The 21,765-nt window shown below is 32.7% G+C and overlaps 3 protein-coding genes and 1 long non-coding RNA gene across 7 annotated transcripts; 2 read left to right on the top strand and 2 right to left on the bottom strand.

Annotated features, from left to right (window-relative positions):
• The first annotated feature begins 986 nt into the window (after positions 1–986).
• LOC127095598 (uncharacterized) lies at positions 987–3,719 on the top strand. The gene is made up of 6 exons (XM_051034269.1): positions 987–1,249; positions 1,452–2,168; positions 2,431–2,489; positions 2,604–2,732; positions 2,908–3,043; positions 3,134–3,719. Exons 2-6 carry the CDS (start codon positions 1,464–1,466, stop codon positions 3,446–3,448), a joined length of 1,344 nt encoding a protein of 447 aa, XP_050890226.1. The 5' UTR covers positions 987–1,249; positions 1,452–1,463; the 3' UTR covers positions 3,449–3,719.
• A 3,324-nt stretch (positions 3,720–7,043) lies between these two features.
• LOC127092325 (uncharacterized) lies at positions 7,044–7,979 on the bottom strand. The gene is made up of 2 exons (XR_007792155.1): positions 7,816–7,979; positions 7,044–7,538 (listed from the first exon to the last, which is right to left on the bottom strand). It is a non-coding gene; the product is annotated as an uncharacterized LOC127092325 (long non-coding RNA).
• A 2,160-nt stretch (positions 7,980–10,139) lies between these two features.
• Positions 10,140–11,971, bottom strand: LOC127096082 (uncharacterized protein At3g49055). Its single transcript, XM_051034702.1, has 5 exons — positions 11,255–11,971; positions 11,055–11,131; positions 10,865–10,976; positions 10,654–10,770; positions 10,140–10,549 (listed from the first exon to the last, which is right to left on the bottom strand). The coding sequence occupies exons 1-5, from the start codon at positions 11,969–11,971 to the stop codon at positions 10,205–10,207; spliced, it is 1,368 nt and encodes a 455-aa protein (XP_050890659.1). The 3' UTR covers positions 10,140–10,204.
• A 1,598-nt stretch (positions 11,972–13,569) lies between these two features.
• On the top strand, positions 13,570–21,561 carry LOC127091031 (U-box domain-containing protein 33). Of its 4 annotated transcripts, none has more exons than XM_051029533.1 (8): positions 13,570–13,984; positions 14,579–14,697; positions 15,649–15,770; positions 16,775–16,902; positions 17,026–17,141; positions 18,142–18,672; positions 19,100–19,852; positions 20,952–21,561. In XM_051029533.1, exons 1-8 carry the CDS (start codon positions 13,792–13,794, stop codon positions 21,129–21,131), a joined length of 2,142 nt encoding a protein of 713 aa, XP_050885490.1. In that variant the 5' UTR covers positions 13,570–13,791; the 3' UTR covers positions 21,132–21,561. The 4 variants fall into 4 exon arrangements, with proteins under 4 accessions (XP_050885490.1, XP_050885489.1, XP_050885491.1 ...); XM_051029532.1 differs by having other exon boundaries at positions 14,576–14,697; XM_051029534.1 differs by having other exon boundaries at positions 13,833–13,979.
• Positions 21,562–21,765: the final 204 nt, after the last annotated feature.

Here is a 21,765-nt window from a genome sequence, read left to right as displayed (position 1 = left end):
TATATATATATATATATATATATATATATATATATGAGATTAATTACCATGCATTGTCAGTGTAAAAAGTTTTATCCAATCAATTCATCACCATCATCCGTTTGCATTACTTTATAGATTGACAGTGTATTTCAATTATATATATATATATATATATATATATATATATATATATATATATATATATATATATATATATATATATATATATATATATATATATATATATATATATATATATATATATATATATATATAGATTAATTGAAATACACTGTCAGTGTAAAAGAGTTTTACACCATCACTTAATTATAGACGTTGGATATTAAAAGAAGTTTGACTTTTATTTTAAAAATCTATAAAGTAATACAAACGGGTGATGGTGATGAAACGACGGTGTAAAACTTTTTACACTGACAGTGTATAGTAATTAATCTCATATATATATATATATATATATATATATATATATATATATATATATATATATATATATATATATATATATAATAGAGATTTGTTGTTAATATTCTTGTTATTTATCTATTTTATAGTAATTGTCTTATTTTATTTTATTTGTAATAGAAACTTTTATTTACAGTAGAAATTTGTTATAAAATATAGTTCTTTTCTATTTCTAATACATTTAACTATTTTTCCTCTTAAATTCTATTATTTAATTAATATCATACTATAATTATTCTTCATTTTAATTTATAACAATACTAGTACATTAATAGTTGCTAAGTGCTATGTTATGTAGTGAGTAACATTTTGGTTAGTCTAATCAGTTAGTTTGACTAGATCCTTGAGATTATTATTGGAATAAAAAGTTATCTTTCACTAAAAAATACATTATTTGATATGCATAATTGAGTTAAATCATCAAACGGTCAAAATACAACGAATATTAGTAATAATTTTATTGGGTAAGACGTGTTAATCTCTGATTTTGTTAAACATTAAAATAAAATAAAAACATATAATTATAACTATGGTGCACATTGCCTATCATCTTCCCATTGACCTCTCCCTCAAGCTCAATCTGGATGTACCTTCATTACACAAGATCTCTAATCAACTTGCAGAAAATGGTTCATAAATGTGAGAAAAACCCAAAATTTTGATGCTTTTGTTTTCCATGCACTACTTTCAGAAACACCCACGTTTCTCCAATTTCGGATTGTGATCAAAGCGACCGTTTTTGGATGAAGTTATCAAGTTTGATTCTTTGAGTTTCTGGGTCCCTGTAAGCCATCTCTGTTTCCAATTTTGATATTCACCAAATTCAAATTTGACCTTTTTTTTTTGTATTATTTCAGATTGTATAATCTCTATAGTCCCTTAGTTAAGCATAGTAGTACTATCGTGAGATTTCTATTTGCATTTCAACTTGAACATTTGGTGGAAAACCAATTTGATTTTAGAAAGTACCGTGTATGCTTAGTTAGGTTGTAGACACAATGTCAATTTGCTGTGGCTTGCCTCTTGTGGAGTGTGTGTATTGTCTAGCTTGCGCTCGTTGGGCGTGGAAGAGATGTCTTCATACTGCAGGCCATGACAGTCAAACATGGGGGGTTGCTACCACGGAAGAATTTGAGCCTGTTCCGCGTCTTTGTCGATATATTTTGTCTGTGTATGAGGACGATCTTCGAAATCCTGTTTGGGCACCTTCTGGTGGGTATGGAATTAACCCTGATTGGTTATTAATTAGAAAGACGTATAAAGATACACACGGTAGGGCTCCGCCGTATATACTGTATCTTGATCATGATCATGCTGATATAGTTCTTGCTATAAGGGGGCTGAATTTGGCGAAGGAAAGTGACTATGCTGTTCTGTTGGATAATAAATTGGGGAAGAGAAAGTTTGATGGGGGATATGTTCATAATGGATTGTTAAAAGCTGCTGGGATGGTTTTGGATGCTGAGTGTGAAATTTTGAGGGAATTGGTAGAGAAGTATCCGGATTATACTCTTACTTTTGCTGGACATTCCCTTGGATCAGGAGTGGCTGCGATGTTGAGCATGGTGGTTGTGCAGAATCGGGATAGACTTGGAAACATTGAGAGGAAGAGGGTTAGGTGTTATGCCATTGCTCCTGCTAGGTGTATGTCGCTTAATTTGGCAGTCAGATATGCAGATATCATAAACTCCGTTGTGCTTCAGGCAAGTTATCAAGATCTTATTTGCTTATTTTATGTGATAGAAAGTTAATGGAAAAACGTCTGATTGTTGTGGTTTTATTATGAGATAGCAAAATATCTGTTCCTATGAAAAATATGCTGCTTATAGTTATTATATGTGTGCTTAAGATGATTTTAAAATTTGGCTTATTTGAACAGTTGAGATTAAGAAGCATCACAAACTTCTGCTTATACTTCCTTATACTTGATTCTTGCTGAATCTTACCGCTCTTTTTCTTGGTCAGGATGACTTCTTACCACGGACAGCCACCCCATTGGAAGATATATTCAAGTCTCTGTTATGGTATGTTATAACATCCCATTTACTACTAACTTTGTTATTATCGTTCTTGTCATATAAGTCTGTTATGGAAATGATTGTCGTTGTAATTTTAATGCTGTTTTTTTGGATTGGTAGTTTGCCGTGCTTGTTGTGCTTGAAGTGCATGAGGGATACATGTATATCGGAGGAGAAGATGCTGAAAGATCCAAGGAGACTCTATGCACCTGGTCGACTTTATCACATTGTTGAGAGAAAGCCTTTCAGGTATTGATAAGAATTCCACAAAGCGCTTACGCAGAAATGTCACTGTAAAAACACAGTTTAAACACAACCTATCAATTTGATTTTCTATCATTTGTTTATACGGTTACTTTTAAAAATAAGTTTGTACAGCCTTTTTTCGTTTGTCTTTTCATTTCTTAACACTGTTTCTACGCAGATTCGGAAGGTTTCCTCCAGTTGTGAAAACAGCAGTGCCAGTAGATGGAAGGTTTGAGCATATAGTTCTATCTTGCAATGCTACATCCGATCATGCCATTGTTTGGATCGAGAAAGAGGCTCAAAGGGCTTTGAATGTAAGTCTACTGGCCTAAGTACGGAATCAATCAAATTAGACTAATTTGGCACTCTATTTAATATTTTGACAACATATTTGCTGATTGCAGTTGATGCTGGAGAAAGATAATACCATGGAAGTACCTGCGAAGCAAATCATGGAGCGCCAGGAAACAATGGCCAGACACAACCATGAGTACAAAGCAGCATTACAAAGGGCGAAAACGTTACATGTTCCACATGCTTTTAATCCACCATCACAATACGGAACTTTTGATGATGAGGGTGAGGAGAGTTCGAGAAAGTCAGAGGCCGAGTTTTCTGTTAGTTCAACCAATAAGAGTAGCGCTGGTGAAAGCTGGGATGTATTGATTGAGCGTCTTTTTGATACGGATGAGCATGGCAAGATGGTGTTCAAGAGATGAATAATGATCGTGTAGTTTGTATGTATTATACATGAATTATTGTCTTGAACTAAAATTCATTCATTCTTTTGTGATTTTTGGTAAATAACATAAAGTGATGATTGGTTAATCTTTTACTGTAGAAATTGTTGGGAATCACTTGTCTTCTTATGCTTCATATATGTTAGGATACTCTTGATGTAAAAGTGCACCAGTACACTTTCTTTGATCAGTTTGTGTTAGTTATGTCAATTACAGTTCATTACAACTGTATTTAACTCTTTTAGCTTAACTCAGTAATTCTTTCAATGACTAAACTCCACCATCACAATCACATTAGATGTAACTGTGTGAGAATACAGTTTCTCAGTTCATTTTGTATTAGTTATGTGAGTTAGAGTTGTTTCAGCTTGACTTTGAAAACTGTGTACAATTTCTCCCATTCATTGATATATTCATTGATAATTTTATCATCACGGCACCCTGCATTTTATGGTAAATTGAGGTGCCCTTATTTACTAAGACAGAAAAAAAGTATTTGCATCAGATGCAATATATTATTCTTCTGTTTTGTCCAGTGTAGAAACTAAGCGAAAAGGTTAAGTGAGTGGCTGTCAAACTAAAGCCCCATATGGGTTTGTGAGTTAGAGATACTATAGCTTACTCCGATCTCAAAATCAGTTATCGGTCATGTTAACTCAACTATTCTTGAGTTTTTCTTTTTAATTTTTAAATCTTGGTATCCGGGATTGCGTTGACTAATCCAAAATGACTACCACCGTCCACTAGCGAGAGTCTCGTTTAAAATTAGAGTAAAATTTTGTATAGACTGATCCAACACAAAGATTGAGTGACATGATTTGAATCTAAAATCTTGAGAGGAACACATTTCATGACCCAAGCCTACACCACTAGGTCAACACTTACGGGTTAACTAATCTTGAGTTTTAATTCTCATTTGATTTTGATGTCAATTGTTTACACGGTTAAAAAAATGAAATAAATGTTACTAATAGTTTTGTTTATACTTGATAACTAACAATATTTTTACCTATTAAAGTGTGAAAAATCTTTGAAGATAGAGGTATTGAGTGACTCATTAAACTATTTAATAAAATTATGAGATAAAAATATATCGGATAAATGTAGAAGAAACACTTTAGTTCAAATCTATAAGAACAAGGTGGATATACAAAATTGTGCAAATTATAGGGGGATTAAACTTATGCAATTACAGATCGACCTATCTAAAGTCATGTGCCGACCTATAACTATTATGCGCTTCCTATGTGTCGACCTGAAAAGTCGGCACATGAGACAAAAACTACAGGCTTTAGTACTGTAGCATGCATGTCGACCTATAGAATGCATGTGTTGACCTATAGCCAAGAATTTTTTTCATAGGTCGATCTGTAATTGCATGTGTCGACCTACAATGCTGTTTTTCACAAAAAATGATTTTTCATGCATGTTGATGCATGAGACATTTTTCCAGTTGTTTCCAAATACTTTTATGCTTCCTAATACTAAGATGCATATAGAGAATCAGAGGATACCGTCCAATATACATCAACTCTACAATATCCTAGTTTTGACATCATCCAAAATATATCTAACGGAAGATGCACTCATAAGCTCGATCGCCCAATTCCCTCTGTACGGGACAAAGGCCCAAACATGTGGCCAATCCTTAATGTAGTCAGGCTCAGGTTCACACCCGAATATGCGAGGAAAGTGAGATATGATCCACGTATGAAAATAGTTTAATAAAATATTAGTAACAAGTGTAACACAAGAATTATGGAAATATTATTAACAATAAATTACCGTAAGCAGAGTGCAACTTCTTATCAACTAACTACTTTGTCTTTCAAAGAAAAGCTTTATCCAACTTCGAGTACAGATACACCAAACAAACAATCCCCTAAATTGTACTCGTGAATCGTCGTTAAGCCAATGAAGTATTTAAGGTAGACCACATCGACGTATGTTTCACTTTTGTCAACAAACATGGACGTGCCAACCAAGAACAAGAGGTAACACCTCAATGCACACTACAAATGGTACTCAACCTGCATATCATCACCTTCGGCATCCACTACGATCTGCATGTGGTCTTCATAAAGGTCTTCAAAGAACTTAAATCTAGCCTGAGCATTTATGGTGTCATGTACCTCATTATGAGCTTAAGTTGAGCCAACTCCCAAATAAATAACCATTATCTTGTTGGCTTCGTCTCGACTGAGTCTGGAGTGGTCCAATAATTTTCCCCTAATAGAAAGATGTACGAGGCATGAAACGTCATATATGATGATGGAACATCTCGCCAATATAAAGGTAAAAAGATGATGTCTCTGAATGTCATCTATTTGCAAATGCTGCATGCATGTCATGGTTTATGGTCTTGTACGCAACAACACATAAACCGGAAAACGATCATTCTTTAAAGAAAATTATAATTTTGTGCTTTTACCATAAAATAAATTTATAGTTGTCAAAATAAGTAATTTAATGTATAAATATAAATTGTATATTACAATTTTTATCTTAAGTCTAAAAAAAATAACAAATTACATTCTTAAAATTTGAAATGCTACTAATATTTTATATAATGTAAATTAAATTTTTTATTTTAATTTCATTTTTATAAATATCAACAGATGAAAAATAAAAACAAAAATAAATATATAACAATTTTCACTTTAAATAAAAATAATAGTATTTATAAATAAATAATATTTTATTTTTTATTGATATATAAATTAAAATAAAATATACACTTGAGTTATCAAGAATTAAAAATAATAATAATAAATAGTAAGATTTTGTAAAATAATTTGCATTTTACAAACCGCAAACCAAAACGAATTATAAGGTTTTGTTTGAAAATCAAAACATTCGAATCAAATACAATTCTTTAATTATTTTTAATTTGATTTGGATAAACTGACGATTTTCTATAACCGATTCAATTTTAAACACCCCTACACATAACTTCTTGAAGGTTCCTCTTTTTATTGATGCTTTGATTGGTAATGAAATTAAATAAGCATCTTTAGAATAAATAAAAAAATAAAAACTATTTCACGTTCTCATTTCTTAACTAAATAAGAATAGAAATGTTTCTCTAAATGTTCTCGATATGAATTACACAAAAGAAAGTTTTTTTTTAAATGGTAGAAATCATTTTTCCCATTTCTGAAAATGGAAAAGACCTGTATAAACATTTAAACTACTTGCAATATGGACTGAGGAGAATAATAAAGCCTTCCAAAAAGCACATACCAGTTGCCTCTGACGCCATTTTTTTGTCTATTTTTTTTTAACTAACAAGGAGCAATCAAGGAGACATGTTTGGCTGAACTAGCCCAAGAAAGGTGAGAAAACCACTTCACTCTACAACATGTCTGTCTTAAACTTTTAGGTTCAATCATGGGGAAAATACAGAGACTCTATTTAGAGCCAATTTAACCATGATAAATCTATTGTGATCGATGCTCTCTTTAACAACAATTTAATGCCGATAAATTTTGGACCATGTGCTGTATCCCTTCCTTAAAGACGTCATGCCCTACAAGAGGTGTAATTGCAAGGATCTGTCCTCAAACTTTCCAGCATATAATACATGCACACTGCACACAAGAGGCTTTGATGCTTTACCCTTTATAGTTAAACAACAGTGACAGTGAATCCCAAGCTAGGATCTTCAAAATGCAGTTAGAAGCAGATAAAAAAGCCAAGAAAAACAGAATAAAGTATAAAGAAAACTAACAGAAGAAATAATACAAACTACAATGTCATTTCTTTTTAGTTCCTTTCAATGGTAAAAAAAAATCACAATTCAAAATCAAAGCCATGATAATAACACAATGTCAATCAAACACCTGTCTTGAGTGGTGGTGAAGAATCAAGCGAAGAATTTGGTTTCTTGACTGAGCATGATGATTTAAAAGCCTCAATCTGTGACTGACATTTAACATAGTCCCCTTTGTTCTCTTCCAAGCACTTTCTCAAAGCCTCAACATCACATGATGAATTTATTTTCTTCACATTGCTAGTATTCTCTTGTTTATGACCCATAAGTTCCAATTTAGTTCCAATGAAAAAAATTCTGCATTTTTAATTAAATTGCAACAGGGTCAATCAAAATTATAAAAACACAGAAAAATAACAATTTTTTAAAAATTACAGAATGCATTGAGATGAAAATTTAGGAAATATCAGTGGCAATGATGCATCAAAGTGGCGTGCAGTGAAAAAAAAGATTTGATTTTTTAAGCTAATTGATTGCAATTGATAGAAATTAATAAGCGAAAAAAGTTGTGCCGTAACGAGGCTCAGCACGTTCCGGTGAATATATTTGAAATTGTTGAATTGTAGAAACGAACCTAGGAGTTGTTATTAGCCGAAGATGAAGAAGGTGCAATTTGAGAAGAAGGCAAAGAGCAACTCTGCAAACCCTAATTCCGCTAAAGGGGGAAGACGATGACGATGACGATGACGAGTTGTCAATAAACTCGTTTTTTCTTTTTTGTTGGGTATTTTTATTACATTTTTTTTTAAAATTCTATTTTAGTTTTTTTAATGATGTTTTAGTTTTGTGACTAATTTTTTTTTATTAAATATTTGAATTACAATACTAAGATTTTTTTTAAATAACCAGTTTTTGCATTTTTTTTCCGAAAATAACTAATAATTAAAAAAAAACCAAAATAACTAATTTTACAAAAAAATGCGCCAGATGAATTGACACATCCCCTAACCATGAAGAGGGCCAATGCATGCATCATGAGGAGCCCAATGCATGCGCCAATGCTATTGGCGCCTCCTCTTCATGTTTAGGGGGTGTGCCAATTCATCTGGCGCATCCTCTTATAAAACTGATTATTTTGGTATTTTTTTTGAATTATTGATTTTTTTTTTAAAAACTGGTTATAAGCTACCTGTTTTAATCGATTGAGAAGGAAATCATTGAAATAAAGAGTTCATTCAAAATCATTTGGAACTCAATGGCTAAGAAGTTTCAGGGATCCACCAAAATGACGAGGGCTTAATTGCAAGCATTAAGGGGTGAATTTAAATTTCTCTACGCGAAAGAAGACGAATCAGTTGATGATTACTTCGCAAGAATATTGGCAACATAAAGATTCATGATGAGAAAATGGAGGTACGTACAACTATTTAGAAGATTCTCATGACCATGTCCTCTATATTCAACTATGTCGTATGTGTCATTAAAGAATCAAATAATTTTAAGGTACTCTCCGTTGATGAACTACATGGTTCCTTCTTAGTTCATGCTCATGATATCCAACTTGTCAAGGAGGAAGACCAAGTCTTGACCGTCTCTAGTGGAGCAAGGATGGCATGGATAAGTATAGGTTGTGGTGCCTTGAATGGTGATCAAGATAGAGAAAAAAGATTCAACAAAAAGTGCCATAGAGTGGTACAAATGTCACTTTCAGTATGAGTGTCATAATCTCGAAGAATATGCCAATTATGTTGAGTACGAGGATGAGGAAGACTTGTTACTCATGATAGATAGAAGCTCTGACAATAAGTCTTATAAGAATCACTTTGAATTTTTAGATTCTAGGTGTAGCAATCACATTTGAACATAAATGCTTTATTAAGTGTCCTTACGAGCACACATTGTTTGTGAAAGAAGACAACAATGAAAGCAATGTTGTGTGCAGTCCTGCTGTGCTAAGGACCAAGCTATCAAAACAAGACAAATGAAGCAATGTAGATCTTACTCAATTCAAGAAAATTGTGGGAAGCCTAATGTGCCTAACTGCCACTAGGTCTGACTTGATATTTGCAGATAACAAGATAAGCAAATACATGGAACATCATGTGAAAACTCACTTAATGAATGTCACAAAAATTAATTGCTTTTAAGGAGGAGATGTAGATGATAGAAAAAAGTACTTAAGAGTATGTGTTCATGCTAGGGTCTGGTGAAGTGTCTTGGTCAGCAAGAAAGCAACATGTTGTGACCCTCTCCAACACTTAAACTGAATTTATAGTTGCTACTCATTATTTATGTCATGTCATATGGTTGCAAAGAATTCTAGATTGCTTAGGCCTAAAGCAAAACAAGTGTTTAACTATTTTCTGTGATGATAGTTCCACCATCATGTCATGCACGGAAGGAGAAAACATATAAACATAAGTTTCATTTTCTAAGGAACCTAAGTAAAGAAGGTGAAGTTGAATTGAGTTACCATGACCAGATAGCAGATATATTTACAAAGCCTCTAATGTTTGAAGGGTTCGAGAAGCTCAAGAAACTGTTTGGAATTTGCAAGATTTCCAAAATAGTTAGTTCTAGTTTTTTTCTAGTTTGGTTTGAGTTATATAGTTTGTAAACTAGTTGTTTGGACAATTTGGTTTAAGATAGAGACTGCTAGCTATTAAAAGGTTGTTAGTTTGTTAAGTAGTTGAAAATCAGTTAACTTAGTTGTAACTGATTTTCAGATAGAAGGTTACTTGTTTTGTAAGTTTTGTATAATTTCCTTTAGCCCATGGAATAAACAGTTAAGTCTTGAATGCACAGTTTCTGTCCTAACAAAATGATCCTCTTATTAGATTGAGTTTCATTGTTATATCGGATATTAGTTCATTTGAATTCGGAAACTCATAACTTCGTGAATTTGGTAGTGTTGTTGCAAATGGTGTAATAGAAAACTTAAAATAAAAATGTCCCACTTTTACAAAATTACTAGGAATCATTCAATTCACTGTTCTGTTTTGGAAAATCATGTTAGATACATTTCATCCAAGAAAAGATTGCATTTCTGGTAGCATCCTTTTAGCATTTCCAATTCTAGAGTCAGCAACATTGCTAGAACTCAATCTAAAAACTTGCCATGGCCAACATAAACGTCTCACTTTATGGCTACTCCGTTCGCGCTTCTCTGCTTCCTCTACTTGTCTAGTTAGTTCCTCAATCCGCCGACGAAGCTCAACTCCTCTGCGATCAGCTAGCTGCAATGACCTCTCTGCTGCTTCCTGTGCTGCTATTGCAGTCATTGCAAGCTCTTCTTTAAGCCTCAGTTTTCCTTTCGATATGTCCAATGCACCCTTTGTTTTCTGTAGTTCTTGTTTCAGCACAGCCACCTCATGGAACATTCAAACATCATCAGTTTAGATACTAGATACTAGAAAAAGTTGAAACAACGACCGAAATTTTAAAAAAAAATGTTGATTAGATTTTGGTTTACCATTTTGTCGCGTTCTTCAACTTCCTTCTTTCCTGCTTTAACTTCCAATTCACATGCTTCTTTCCATCTAGCTACTTCTTCTTCTGCTTCTTTTATTTCCATCAAAAACTCCTCAACCTTTTACAGTATGACAGAAAGGAAAAAAGCTAATGAGAATGAGAGGCTTTGTTAAAGAATGATTATCTCATTTTTTGATCAAATAGGTGATTACATTGTGAGCCAAGATACTCTCTCTATCTTCTAACTCCTTGATGTAAAGTTTATTTTCTGCAATCTCTTTGTTTTGTTTCTCCGCGAGACACTGGAGTCTCTCCGTGTCTGACCTGGCATGAAGTTCATAATAAACAACCCAAAACCAAACTAGATGAAGTAGATTATACATAATTATATGGTAAAAATACCTCGATTCTTCCAAAGATCTTCTCGATTGAGTGATTTCAAGACGTAGATTCTTCATTATCCTTTCCACCGTAGAGGCCTTGCAAAATAATGACCACAAATTTCAGAGCTAATGTAGTTTTTTCAATACGTAAATTAAACATAATCACAAATGTACATATTTTTTTCCAAAAGTGTCGGTGCTACAGAGATAAGAACTTACCAGACTAACAACTTCGACTTCAGAGTCACTACTCTCTGATTTGTTACCCTCAGAAGTACTATCCATTGGTTGCATATGATTACTACTTCCTCCCATCATGAACCCAAATCCAACTTTCTGCAATCCAAACTCAGCAAACTGCAAAAGAGGCATTCTTCTATGATCATGTCCCTTAATTCTCTTCTCTAAAGCTTCTTTCTCCAACAAAGCAACCCTTAGCAAGTTATTCATATATCTATTCTCTTCAGTTAAACTAATCAAACTACTCTCCAACTCTCTCTTCTCTTTTTTCCTCAACTCCTTATAGTTTTCCACCTTTGTTTCAACTTCAACTGCAAGCCTTGAAATCAACCTTGCTTCTTCTAATAACAGCGTTGATTCATCAACTGATTCTGATTTCATACATACTATTTCTCTAACAAAAGATTCATCTTTTTCACCCTCCAATCCCTCTATTACTCTTGATAAGGAATCTTTCACAGTAGTGAAGCATTCAAAAGCCTTTAACATCAACTCATTTTTCTGTTGTCTTTCAACTTTTTCTTTGATGTGTTCTACTTCATTTTCAACCAATACATGTTGTTTTGCACTCAAAAGAGTTTCAAAGTATGGAAGTTTATCTGAATGGAAAACATGGTGAGAAACTTGAGAAGTGTAGGGTGAATCTGGATTGATGAGTTTGGGTTGTTTGAAGGATGGTTGAGAGGATTGTTCCATCTTGAATATAGTAAATAATATAAAGATTTGTGAGTGTGTGTGTGGAATCTCATGAAGAAGATTGAAGCAAAATAGAGTTAATGGATGAAAAAAAAAATAGAAGAGTTTAGAAATCAAAACTACCAGTCAACTTTGATACTTTACATTCAAGTTTTGGCAAGACTGATAGGTTGGCACTAAAGTTTTGATACTAAAACATTCATAAATGGTGTCTCTATGCAAATAGTTACTTCAAAAAGTTTCATCATGACCCGATTTTTGTTACACTTGGTTAATAACATAGTATAAAATTAAAGATGATTAAATCAATGTTTTTTTAAACTTAATATCCGAGAGACAGAACGATTAAATTAATCTAACCTAAGAATTATTTGTATTTAGTAGAATTTGAATATGATATTCGAGAGAAACAAACTTTCGAAGCCAAATCAAAATTATTATTAATTGTATATTTTTTTTTGATAAAAATTGAATATTCTAGGTGCATAATTGCATAATCTCAATAAAAATATTTTTTGGGTATAATCTTTTGATGAGGCTAATCATATAGTTTAATTAACGTTAATTTTTTATTGTTAATTAAATCAATTATTTATTAAACTGAAAATCATTTTTTTTTAATGTTTTTTAACTATATCTCTTTTCAACTTAAAATAAATGATTTAGCTGTTTAATTTATACAAATTAAAATATTACTATGTATTAATACATTCATATTTATTATAAGACTTTGTTTTGATAAAAATAACGTTGATTAATAACTTATGAATGACTAATGATTAATAATTTATGTCTTATAGTTGATAATTGATAAGTTAATTGAAGTGTTTGATAAATTAACAGTTTAATTGTTTGATAAATTAAAATAAATTATTAAAGAATAGTCATAAGTTTTTTTAAAATAATTAAAAGAAAAAATAGAAACTATAAATTATAGATTAAGATACTATTTGAAATAACGTCTAAAAAATAAATTATAAATTAGTAAAATAAAATTTTGAATCGTAATAAAAGGACTATTATTAAACAATTATTATAGTTTATAAACTATAAGTTTTAACATGACTAATCAAATAAAATAAAAAATAAAAAATGTTAAATTGAAAATGATACATGTAATATTACATTTATTCTTAAAATAAAACCTTCTTAAATTTTTTTCTTTATCCTTCTTCAAATATGTTAATTAATATTTTTTATCAACTTATTCAGAGTTTCTTATAGTTTTTTTCCCTATGTAATCTGCAATAAATATTCTTATACAAATATTAATTAATTTGTTCCTTTAAGTTTTAATTTATAAAATTATATAAATAGTTAATAAATTGATTTTTTTAGTTTTTATAACTTAGAGATAGATATAATATCAATTAGAACTATGTCAAAAGTCGTTTTTTTAAAGTTGTATGAAAAATTAATAGATTGTGTAGTAGTAATTTTGATAACTTAGAGGATAATAATAAAAACATTGACATTTCTTTTTTTTCCACTTCGTTATCTAAATTGGCTAATCCAAAGTCGTTTTACAGTTCACCGAAGCACTATCCCGTGGGACCCACCTATATAAAAAGAAACTAGTAACGTACTGACGTTGTTTTTAGCGCTGATTGATTCCATTAATATCGATTACTTCTTCATCACTTCAAATCCCACTCTCTAAAAATGTCTCTATAGTCTTCACAATTTCATCGCGTTTTCTAACTTTTCTTCTACTACCTTCCGAATCGTCCTTCACCCACCGAGTCACCATCCCTGACTCAGAACGATTCCCAATCCACCGCAACCTAGGGGCTGCAATTATTCGGTTGTTACTGGATCTGATGGGTAGCATCCAAGAAGCAGTATCGGTTGCGGAAGAGCGAGCGAAGGATGTGGAAAACGACACCGTTTACGTTGCGGTGGGGAAGAACGTGAAGAAGAGCCAACGACTGTTGCATTGGGCAACTGAGAAATTCTCAGGGAAGAGAATTTGTCTTCTTCATATTCACCAACCCGATCCTCTGAATTCGTTGAGTGAGACTCTCTTCAATTCTTAGCTGGGGAAGCTTTGTTGGTGTGGTGGTTTAATTAATTGCTAATTTTGTTTGTTGGATTGAATTGAATGGAATGGTTGCGAATTTAGGATATAGTTTATTGTTGGTCTATTTGTTTCCCTTTATGTCACTTTGTTAAAATTCATAAGACGTTGAGGAAGAAGAAAGATTGATGATAATGATACCAAATAGGGCACTAATTAGTTGATTAAGTAAGTGATGGAATCCTTGTTGAAATTGAATTGACTGAACTTTGACTTGTATGATTAGTTTGTGTTGAAATTGAGAAAGCATAGCTTGACTCATGTACTTAAAATGTAGTACCAAGTTTAATGTTGTGATTTGAACTTGCTCAAACATATGAAGTTTGAGCTTGACTTACGTGCATATATCTAATCTATATGCTTTTTTTGGTTCTGATTACGGTTCTGGTTCTGGCATAACTGATCTAGCTAGTAATGAAAATGTTCATCAAATCTTCATTTTAGGTAGAGTACTTAGGCCTTATTTGATAGCTTGGGTAATATATAACAAAGCATCCTTTTTGTGGTTTATTTTCTCGAATGTAAAGCAGATACAAATGTCTCTGAAATAGAACCTAAAGATGATGTAATCAAGGCATTCCGGGAGAATGATAGGCAAGCAGTGCATGAACTCCTAGACCAGTTCATCCTCACTCTGGTTCCAGAAGGGGTATTGCATCTTTCTGATTATTTTTAATACCTCTATTGACTAGCTATTTACTAAGATGTATTGTTATCTGCTAGCACTGAATCTGTAGTCTAATTGTATTTGCTTTAGGGAAAAGTCCAATTTACTCCCTCCAACTTAGGATTAGGATCATGTGCATTTCAGTCCTCAAACATGGGTGTGTTTGGAAGCGGGATTTTGTAGGGATAATAAGTCTATTTGAATATATATTTGTGATTTTAAAACAATTGAAAGAATACCATGATATATGATCATGTAACAATTCAATCACACTTCATTGATTTTTAAAAATATTTTATATCTTGCTTAATTTAGAAAAGAAAAACAAGTCCTCCCCTCCCTTCCAAAACTCCCTCCCAAACAGACCCTAAAAATATGCAATAAAATCCTCAAACTTTAAAACCGTGCATTTTAGTCCTTCCGTCTAATTTCCTTCAAACATAAACAAAAATAGTCATGCTCAAATAACTGTGAGCAATTTTTCTGCCACTTTCTTGATGGGAGAATTCCAATTTACCTTCTCCAATTTAGGTTCATGTGCACTCTGGTCATTAAAATGAAAAATATGACATCTTCTGTTCAGTTCTGATGGAGAGTTAGCCAGAAGAACTAAAATATGCATTGATTTACAGTGTAGGGATCAGAGTGCACATGTTCAATTCTGATGGAGAGTTGAGCATTTTTAAAGTTTGAGAACCAAAGTGCGCATGTCACTAAGTTGGAGGGTGGAAGTTTTAGCCTTTTTTCTTTGTTATAAAGACAACTAAATATATATAACAATAAAAGTAGTAACTGCTTTCTCCAAAGATGTCAGGAAAGTAGGAACTTCAAATTTTAAGTCAATTTAAACTGTTAGAATTATTGGTTTCCCTCTTTAGTAACTATTTCTTGAAGAGATCTAGACTTTGTTTACATTACAGCATATGAGTGTAGGTACATGCCTCTAAATTGTTGATTGATAAGGATAATATTGAGAAAGGGATCATAGAAGCTATTGCTCAACACAATATTAGGTGTCTTGTAATGGGAGCAGCTGCAGACAGACATAAGATGAGGTGCCAATTCCAAATCTCATTGTGCTTTTTATTGTAACGCATTGCAGGAAGGAAATAGGAAACTGCCTGTTGTGTTGTGTGGCTTTCCATCTACTAAGCTAGTCTAATTTGAGGAATGTGAGGAGCCAATCACGACCATTGAATGGTCAGATTTGAAAGATCACATTACATGGCTATCATTCTATCATTTTAGAAAGTCACACAATAAGATTCATATCTTTTAATTTTTATTATCCATGAAAGATCCAATGGTCATATTTATCCCGAATAGATTTATAACTCAAAGGAACAAAGTTTGAATCCCCAACGGGAAATGTATAATAATATCCCTATTCCCTCTAAAAAACTCGGTCATTATTGGGATCCATTAATACCTGCTGATCAAATATTAATTTGACATTGGTAATATTTAGTCATTTAGTTTATATTTTCATATATGTGATGAGTACATTAGACTTTAATACCACTTATATCAAAGAAGCATTAATCAAGTTTGGATTAATATTTGATATGCATTATGCTGAGATGATATATGAAATTGGAGCTTCAATCTAATTGCTTTGTGAAAAAAATCATTCCATAGAAAATTAGTGGGATAGCTTAAAATCAATTTTTTTATACTAATATCAACAAATTATATCTATATGATGTAGAAAAGAGTGTTGAAAAACATGTATAGAGTGACAACACATAGGTAGACATAAATAGCTAAAGGAGAAATGACTAATTTTGTTTTATTAATTAATGATTGCCAGCTATTTATATTTTACGTTCAATGTGTTCATAAGTTTAAAGGCAGACTAAATTAGTGCTATAAGAGAACTGAATATACCGAAACTCCAATTTATTATTTCATTTTCCTTCCGACGCCCTTATAACAATTTTGTTTTATCTTCCCACTTAATTTTCTTTTTATCATGTTCTGTAATGTTGGTAATAACTTGCTAAGTTAATACTAATACGTGATGTCTCTTCCACTTTATGAAATGTGAACAACAAAACAGGTTAGATAGTGAAGACACACCTGTAATAGAGACTGCCCCTGTATTATTGATGCTCAACTCAAATATGAAAGCCAAACAATCCGAAAAAATTAAATCACAATTGATTCCGGATGTATTGAAATATTTAGGTATTCTTGCTGAATGTCTATTTTCTTCCCACTCATTCATTGTTAATTTGAAAATGGAAGTTTTTTTTCAGCTCATGTCACTCACCATTTTGGATGAATATAACTTGTGAAATGGTTCTGCAGATTCTGGTGATATGGAAGAGACTGAAGATGTCAATTCCCATTGTTCTTTAAATGCAGAATGGTCCTTTAACAGTGTTATTGCAAAGACAAAGTTGACAGACTTGCTTATTCATGAGGTGAGAGGTGATTGATCTCCTTCAACCTTTTTTCTGCACACATTTATGCTATTTTCATGCATGCCTTTACATTTTCTGGTTGCTTCCACCATTTTGTCTGTGACTTCCTCCTGCTCTTGAAAGAATGCTTTGATAAAAGTCATGGTTTCTTATGAATGAAATCAGAGAGTATATTGAAACGATTTTGGATATTAGTCTATGCCTAGATAAATATGTTCAATTCACTCTATAGTCTGACATTTTCTGTCAGTTTTGGTAATTTTAGAATTATTCATAGAGTCTTAGATATACAGGAGGCAGAAGATTAAAGGGAGCAGAAGCAAAATTAATGGAATACTGAAAACACTATCATAGATGCTATGAGCATGAAACATAAAGGATTTGGAGAGGCATTAATGAGATGGAAAGTAGAAATCCATACTATTGAGGTGGAAAGAAAAACAGAGCCTGTCTTGTCTTAAATAACTTAAACTTAGTAAAAAGGTGGTTTGTTAAATTTTTCTCTTTGGCTGCTAATCAGGGTATAATATTTAGAAATGCGAGAACAAATATCATGTTTTACTCAATCACCTGAGTGCTTCCTAGTTTAATCGCCATTTTGAAAAAGTCCAGAGCTTGTAATTTAGTCTTTTTTTTTTCAATATGCTGCCTCAAATTCACATTAATTCTGAACTTACAAAACTGGTAGATCGGTTCTTCTACTCGCTCTTGTTCATTTTCTATTTTAACCTTAGCTTTCTGCTTGAATTTCAAAGTGTAAAGATTTGTTGGATAAACATTTTCCTCAAAATTCAGGCTAGACTGTCAGACACAATGCCTTACTTATCAACTGTAAAGGATTGTCAGCTTAGTGTGGCAAATGTCCGTGTTTGGCCATTGATAAACACAAATGCATCGATACTTGTAATAAATATTCTCTATGAATCATTATCTGACTATGGATGAACTAATTTGATTCCATTTTTCTCTTGAAACTTGCTTAAACTTATATTTTATACAGGACGATGAAGCATTACAAAACTGGCGTGCTAAGGAGATAAGTAGAAGAGAAGAAGTCGAAGAACAATTGGCAAGGGAAAAGCAAGACGTACAAGAAATGAAGAATCAGCGAGATAAAATTGTATGTGAATTGGAAATGCTCGAAGACCAAATCTCAGCTCTTAGAAACCAATTGTTTGAGTCCGAGTGTTCAGCAACCGAGTTGGAAGAGAAGATTATATTAGCTGTGGATCTTTTGATAAGTTTCAAGGAAAAACGAGATAAGCTGAGGATAGAACATGCAAATGCAGTTAGGAAGGTTGAAATGCTGAGAAAATTTGGAGAAGTGGATACTTCATCCTCTTATGTGGTAGAATTCCCTGCATTTTCTTTCATGGAGATCAATGAGGCAACTCATGATTTTGACCAATCTTGGAAAATTGGAGAGGGAAGTTGTGGAAGTGTTTACAAGGGACTGCTTCGCAACATGCTTGTTGCCATAAAAATGCTACCCTCTTATGGTTGTCAGAACCAATTTGAGTTCCAGCATCAGGTAATCTTATATTCTCTTTTATAATGGACTACTAGGTATTCTGAAAATTAAAGTCTGTCTATGCTCATTAAAGACCCCCAAAAGATGTCAGTATGCGTTGTGATTTTCACTTGATCAGTACCTATCATCTTTGCTGTTTCCAAAGTATTGTATTATGTAATTCCAACTTATACTATACCTGACTAATATTCTGAATATGCTTTGACGATTTGATGTATTTTGAGAGTTAGAAATTAAAGGTGTGGTGAATTTATGACTTTTTTTTTTCTTAAAAGAATCTACTGAGATATATTTTTCCTTCATTTATAGCTGGGTCTAACAAATTTCTTTTTATCCTCTGATATTTCAAGTATCTGTCATAGATTTTTCTACCATAAGGAACTCACAGTTTTATTTTACCATGGACATATTATTGGTTGACTTTCAGGTAGAGGTTTTAAGTAGAGTAAGACATCCAAACCTGTTAACACTAATTGGAAGCTGTGCAGAGTCTAAGTCACTTGTGTATGAATACCTAAACAATGGTAGCCTTGAAAGTCATCTTGAATGCAAAGATAAGACTCCACTTCCATGGCAAATTCGAATGTCCATTGCTACTGACATATGCTCTGCTTTAATCTTCCTTCACTCAAGTGAGCCTTGTATTATCCATGGGAATCTGAAGCCTAGTAAGGTTCTGCTTGATGCTAATTTTGTTGCCAAACTTGGTGACTTGGGGATTCCTTCTTTAGTCCAGCATAGTGTGGATTCAGCTGACACTGGGACAGTAGTATGTAACAACTCACATAAAGATTTGGTGTATGTGGATCCAGAGTATCTTGATACTGGTAAACTTACACCGGAGTCAGATGTGTATTCATTTGGAATCATACTCTTACAACTTCTAACTGGAAGACCACTTTTGGGGCTAGTTAGAGACATGAAATGTGCCTTGGAAAAAGAAAATCTTAAAACTGTGTTGGACTTTTCAGCTGGGGAATGGCCACTTCATCAAACCACACAAATAGCATGTTTAGCATTAAGGTGTTGCGAGAAGACTTGGCTGAACCGGCCAGATCTTGTATCAGAAGTATGGAGTGTTCTTAAACCATTCAGAACTATTTGCATAAACAGAAGACAGGAGTTGACTTCTAAGAAGCTTCAACGAGCTCCTTCTCACTTTGTCTGCCCCATTGTCCAGGTGAAGATCATAACTTGTTCCAAATTCATTTTTATCAAAAGCCTGAATTTATGGTATGCATTATTTTTGGTGTTATGCTATTGATAGGATTCTATAAAAAAATGACTTTATTTTGTCATTAGCACTACTCTTATTTATTACCTCCTCCGATTCATATTATTTGAGTTAAGTTAGTACACATTTTTCACGAAAATTATTAACTGTACTGCTTGCCGTGATAACAAAACTTATTTGCTAAAAAGTGATAAAATAACTTTTTAAATAAAATTCTCTCTTATTGTGCAGTTAAGTAAATAAAAATGGTTAATCAATGTATTGTAGGTTGAGATCTAGGTAGTCAATCCTGGTCCTGGATAGTGGTGCGGACTGGCTGACCCCAAAATTGGGGTAGCAGAATAGCCGCGTTTTAATAATTTTTGATAAATTTACATGAATAATACTATAAACATAAACATACATTTACTGTAAAATTAAACAAATAACTCAAAACCCATAAAATATTCATATATCAAAACACAAAGCTTAATAAAAAAGCACTCAAAACCTCACAAGTCTTGATCAAAACACTCAACCACCACGGACAGCCTCTGCTCCATCCCAAACCGCTGCTATCGCGGAGCTCTATGCCACTATTGACTAGCTAGGTTGAGTTATCATATTACTCCATACGTCATTCACATATTTTTCATTTAAGGTTATGCGATGTAATAATTTTTATGATAGTAATCTTAGACTAAAATACTTTTTAATATGGTAGTTAGTTGAGTAGTTAGATAAAAAAATTAATTAATATACAGTCAGTCCAGCTAAAGATAAATAAGGGCATTGTTGATTTTTTAAAATGTTTTCTTGTTAGTTTAAAGTGATCATAAGTAGTTTGATATAGCTCAAAATTCAAAAGTGACAGATATTATAAGAGGGAGTAAGAAATTTCATTATCAAGTCTGGATCTCATAATTCCTTTCTCTGCCACTTCCTTACGAAAGGCATTTTGTATTTTTCTTTGGTTGGTGGGTGGGATGTAATATAAGAATATGAACTCAATTCCTTTCTTGATAATGACAATGATAATCAATGGCTATTGTTTGTTGTTTTACAGGAAGTTATGGAAGATCCCTACATAGCTGCAGATGGCTTTACATATGAAGAAGAGGCAATAAGGGGATGGTTGGACAGTGGTCACAACACTTCTCCTATGACAAACCTCAAGCTTGAACATACAGATTTGGTACCTAATTATGCATTACACAATGCCATACGGGAGTGGCAGCAACAGTGAATATTTTCCATTATAATTGCACATAGTGATGTAAATACACATATCTTGAGAATAGCTACTCTCAAGTGAGCAAGCAAAAGTGTATACACTCTTGAGAATATAGAGTTGAGATAAATGAAGGGTATATACACTATTACTTGCTTACCTTAGAGATAATATCACTCTAGAGTAGCCTTGCCCATTATCTTAGTAGCTAGTATGTTCAGGGGGAGAAAGAAGGTGATAGAGGGGGAGGGAATTTTTTAACCAAACCTTCTCTTTGTTTGGGTTGGGATCTTTCTAAAATGAGGGATAGTCATGTAATTTTCAAGGACCCCCCTCCCCCTTCATTTTTATCAACAATCTTCAAATTGAAGTTCTCCAAATTAATGATTGTTGGATGATTCCAAACATCTAAATGTATTTGTTTGGCTCTGCGCCTCTGGGGTGATTTTGTGTTGTCTGACTTGTTTTCAACATATTTTTTCCGGTTTCCTCTTCAATTTTTTTTTAGAGTTAATAAGATATAGTGATTGGATTTTTCTGGCTCAATTTATAGGTGTCAACTGGAAGTCCATAGTTAGAAGTTGACAACTAATTACAAAAGAAAAAATATATTATCGAGTCCAAATGGGACAAAGGTATGAATGAATGA

The sequence above is a fragment of the Lathyrus oleraceus genome, chromosome 6, assembly GCF_024323335.1.
Source record: "Lathyrus oleraceus cultivar Zhongwan6 chromosome 6, CAAS_Psat_ZW6_1.0, whole genome shotgun sequence".
NCBI classification, from domain to species: domain Eukaryota; kingdom Viridiplantae; phylum Streptophyta; class Magnoliopsida; order Fabales; family Fabaceae; genus Lathyrus; species Lathyrus oleraceus.
The sequence above is the reverse complement of the archived record's forward strand: the minus strand, read 5'-3'. Positions and strand labels throughout refer to the sequence as shown.

Bases quoted from the DNA above. Each gene is read 5' to 3' on its own strand.
- LOC127095598 (XM_051034269.1), top strand. From the start codon at position 1,464: ATGTCAATTTGCTGTGGCTTGCCTCTTGTGGAGTGTGTGTATTGTCTA. The intron at 2,490-2,603 runs GTATGTTATAAC...TTGGATTGGTAG, and splicing joins ATATTCAAGTCTCTGTTATG to TTTGCCGTGCTTGTTGTGCT. The intron at 3,044-3,133 runs GTAAGTCTACTG...TGCTGATTGCAG, and splicing joins AGGCTCAAAGGGCTTTGAAT to TTGATGCTGGAGAAAGATAA.
- LOC127096082 (XM_051034702.1), bottom strand. From the start codon at position 11,971: ATGGAACAATCCTCTCAACCATCCTTCAAACAACCCAAACTCATCAAT. The intron at 10,977-11,054 runs GTATTTTTACCA...ACTTCATGCCAG, and splicing joins AGATCTTTGGAAGAATCGAG to GTCAGACACGGAGAGACTCC. The intron at 10,550-10,653 runs GTAAACCAAAAT...ATGTTCCATGAG, and splicing joins TTGAAGAACGCGACAAAATG to GTGGCTGTGCTGAAACAAGA.
- LOC127091031 (XM_051029532.1), top strand. From the start codon at position 13,792: ATGGGTAGCATCCAAGAAGCAGTATCGGTTGCGGAAGAGCGAGCGAAG. The intron at 15,771-16,774 runs GTGCCAATTCCA...ACAACAAAACAG, and splicing joins GCAGACAGACATAAGATGAG to GTTAGATAGTGAAGACACAC. The intron at 16,903-17,025 runs GTATTCTTGCTG...ATGGTTCTGCAG, and splicing joins GGATGTATTGAAATATTTAG to ATTCTGGTGATATGGAAGAG.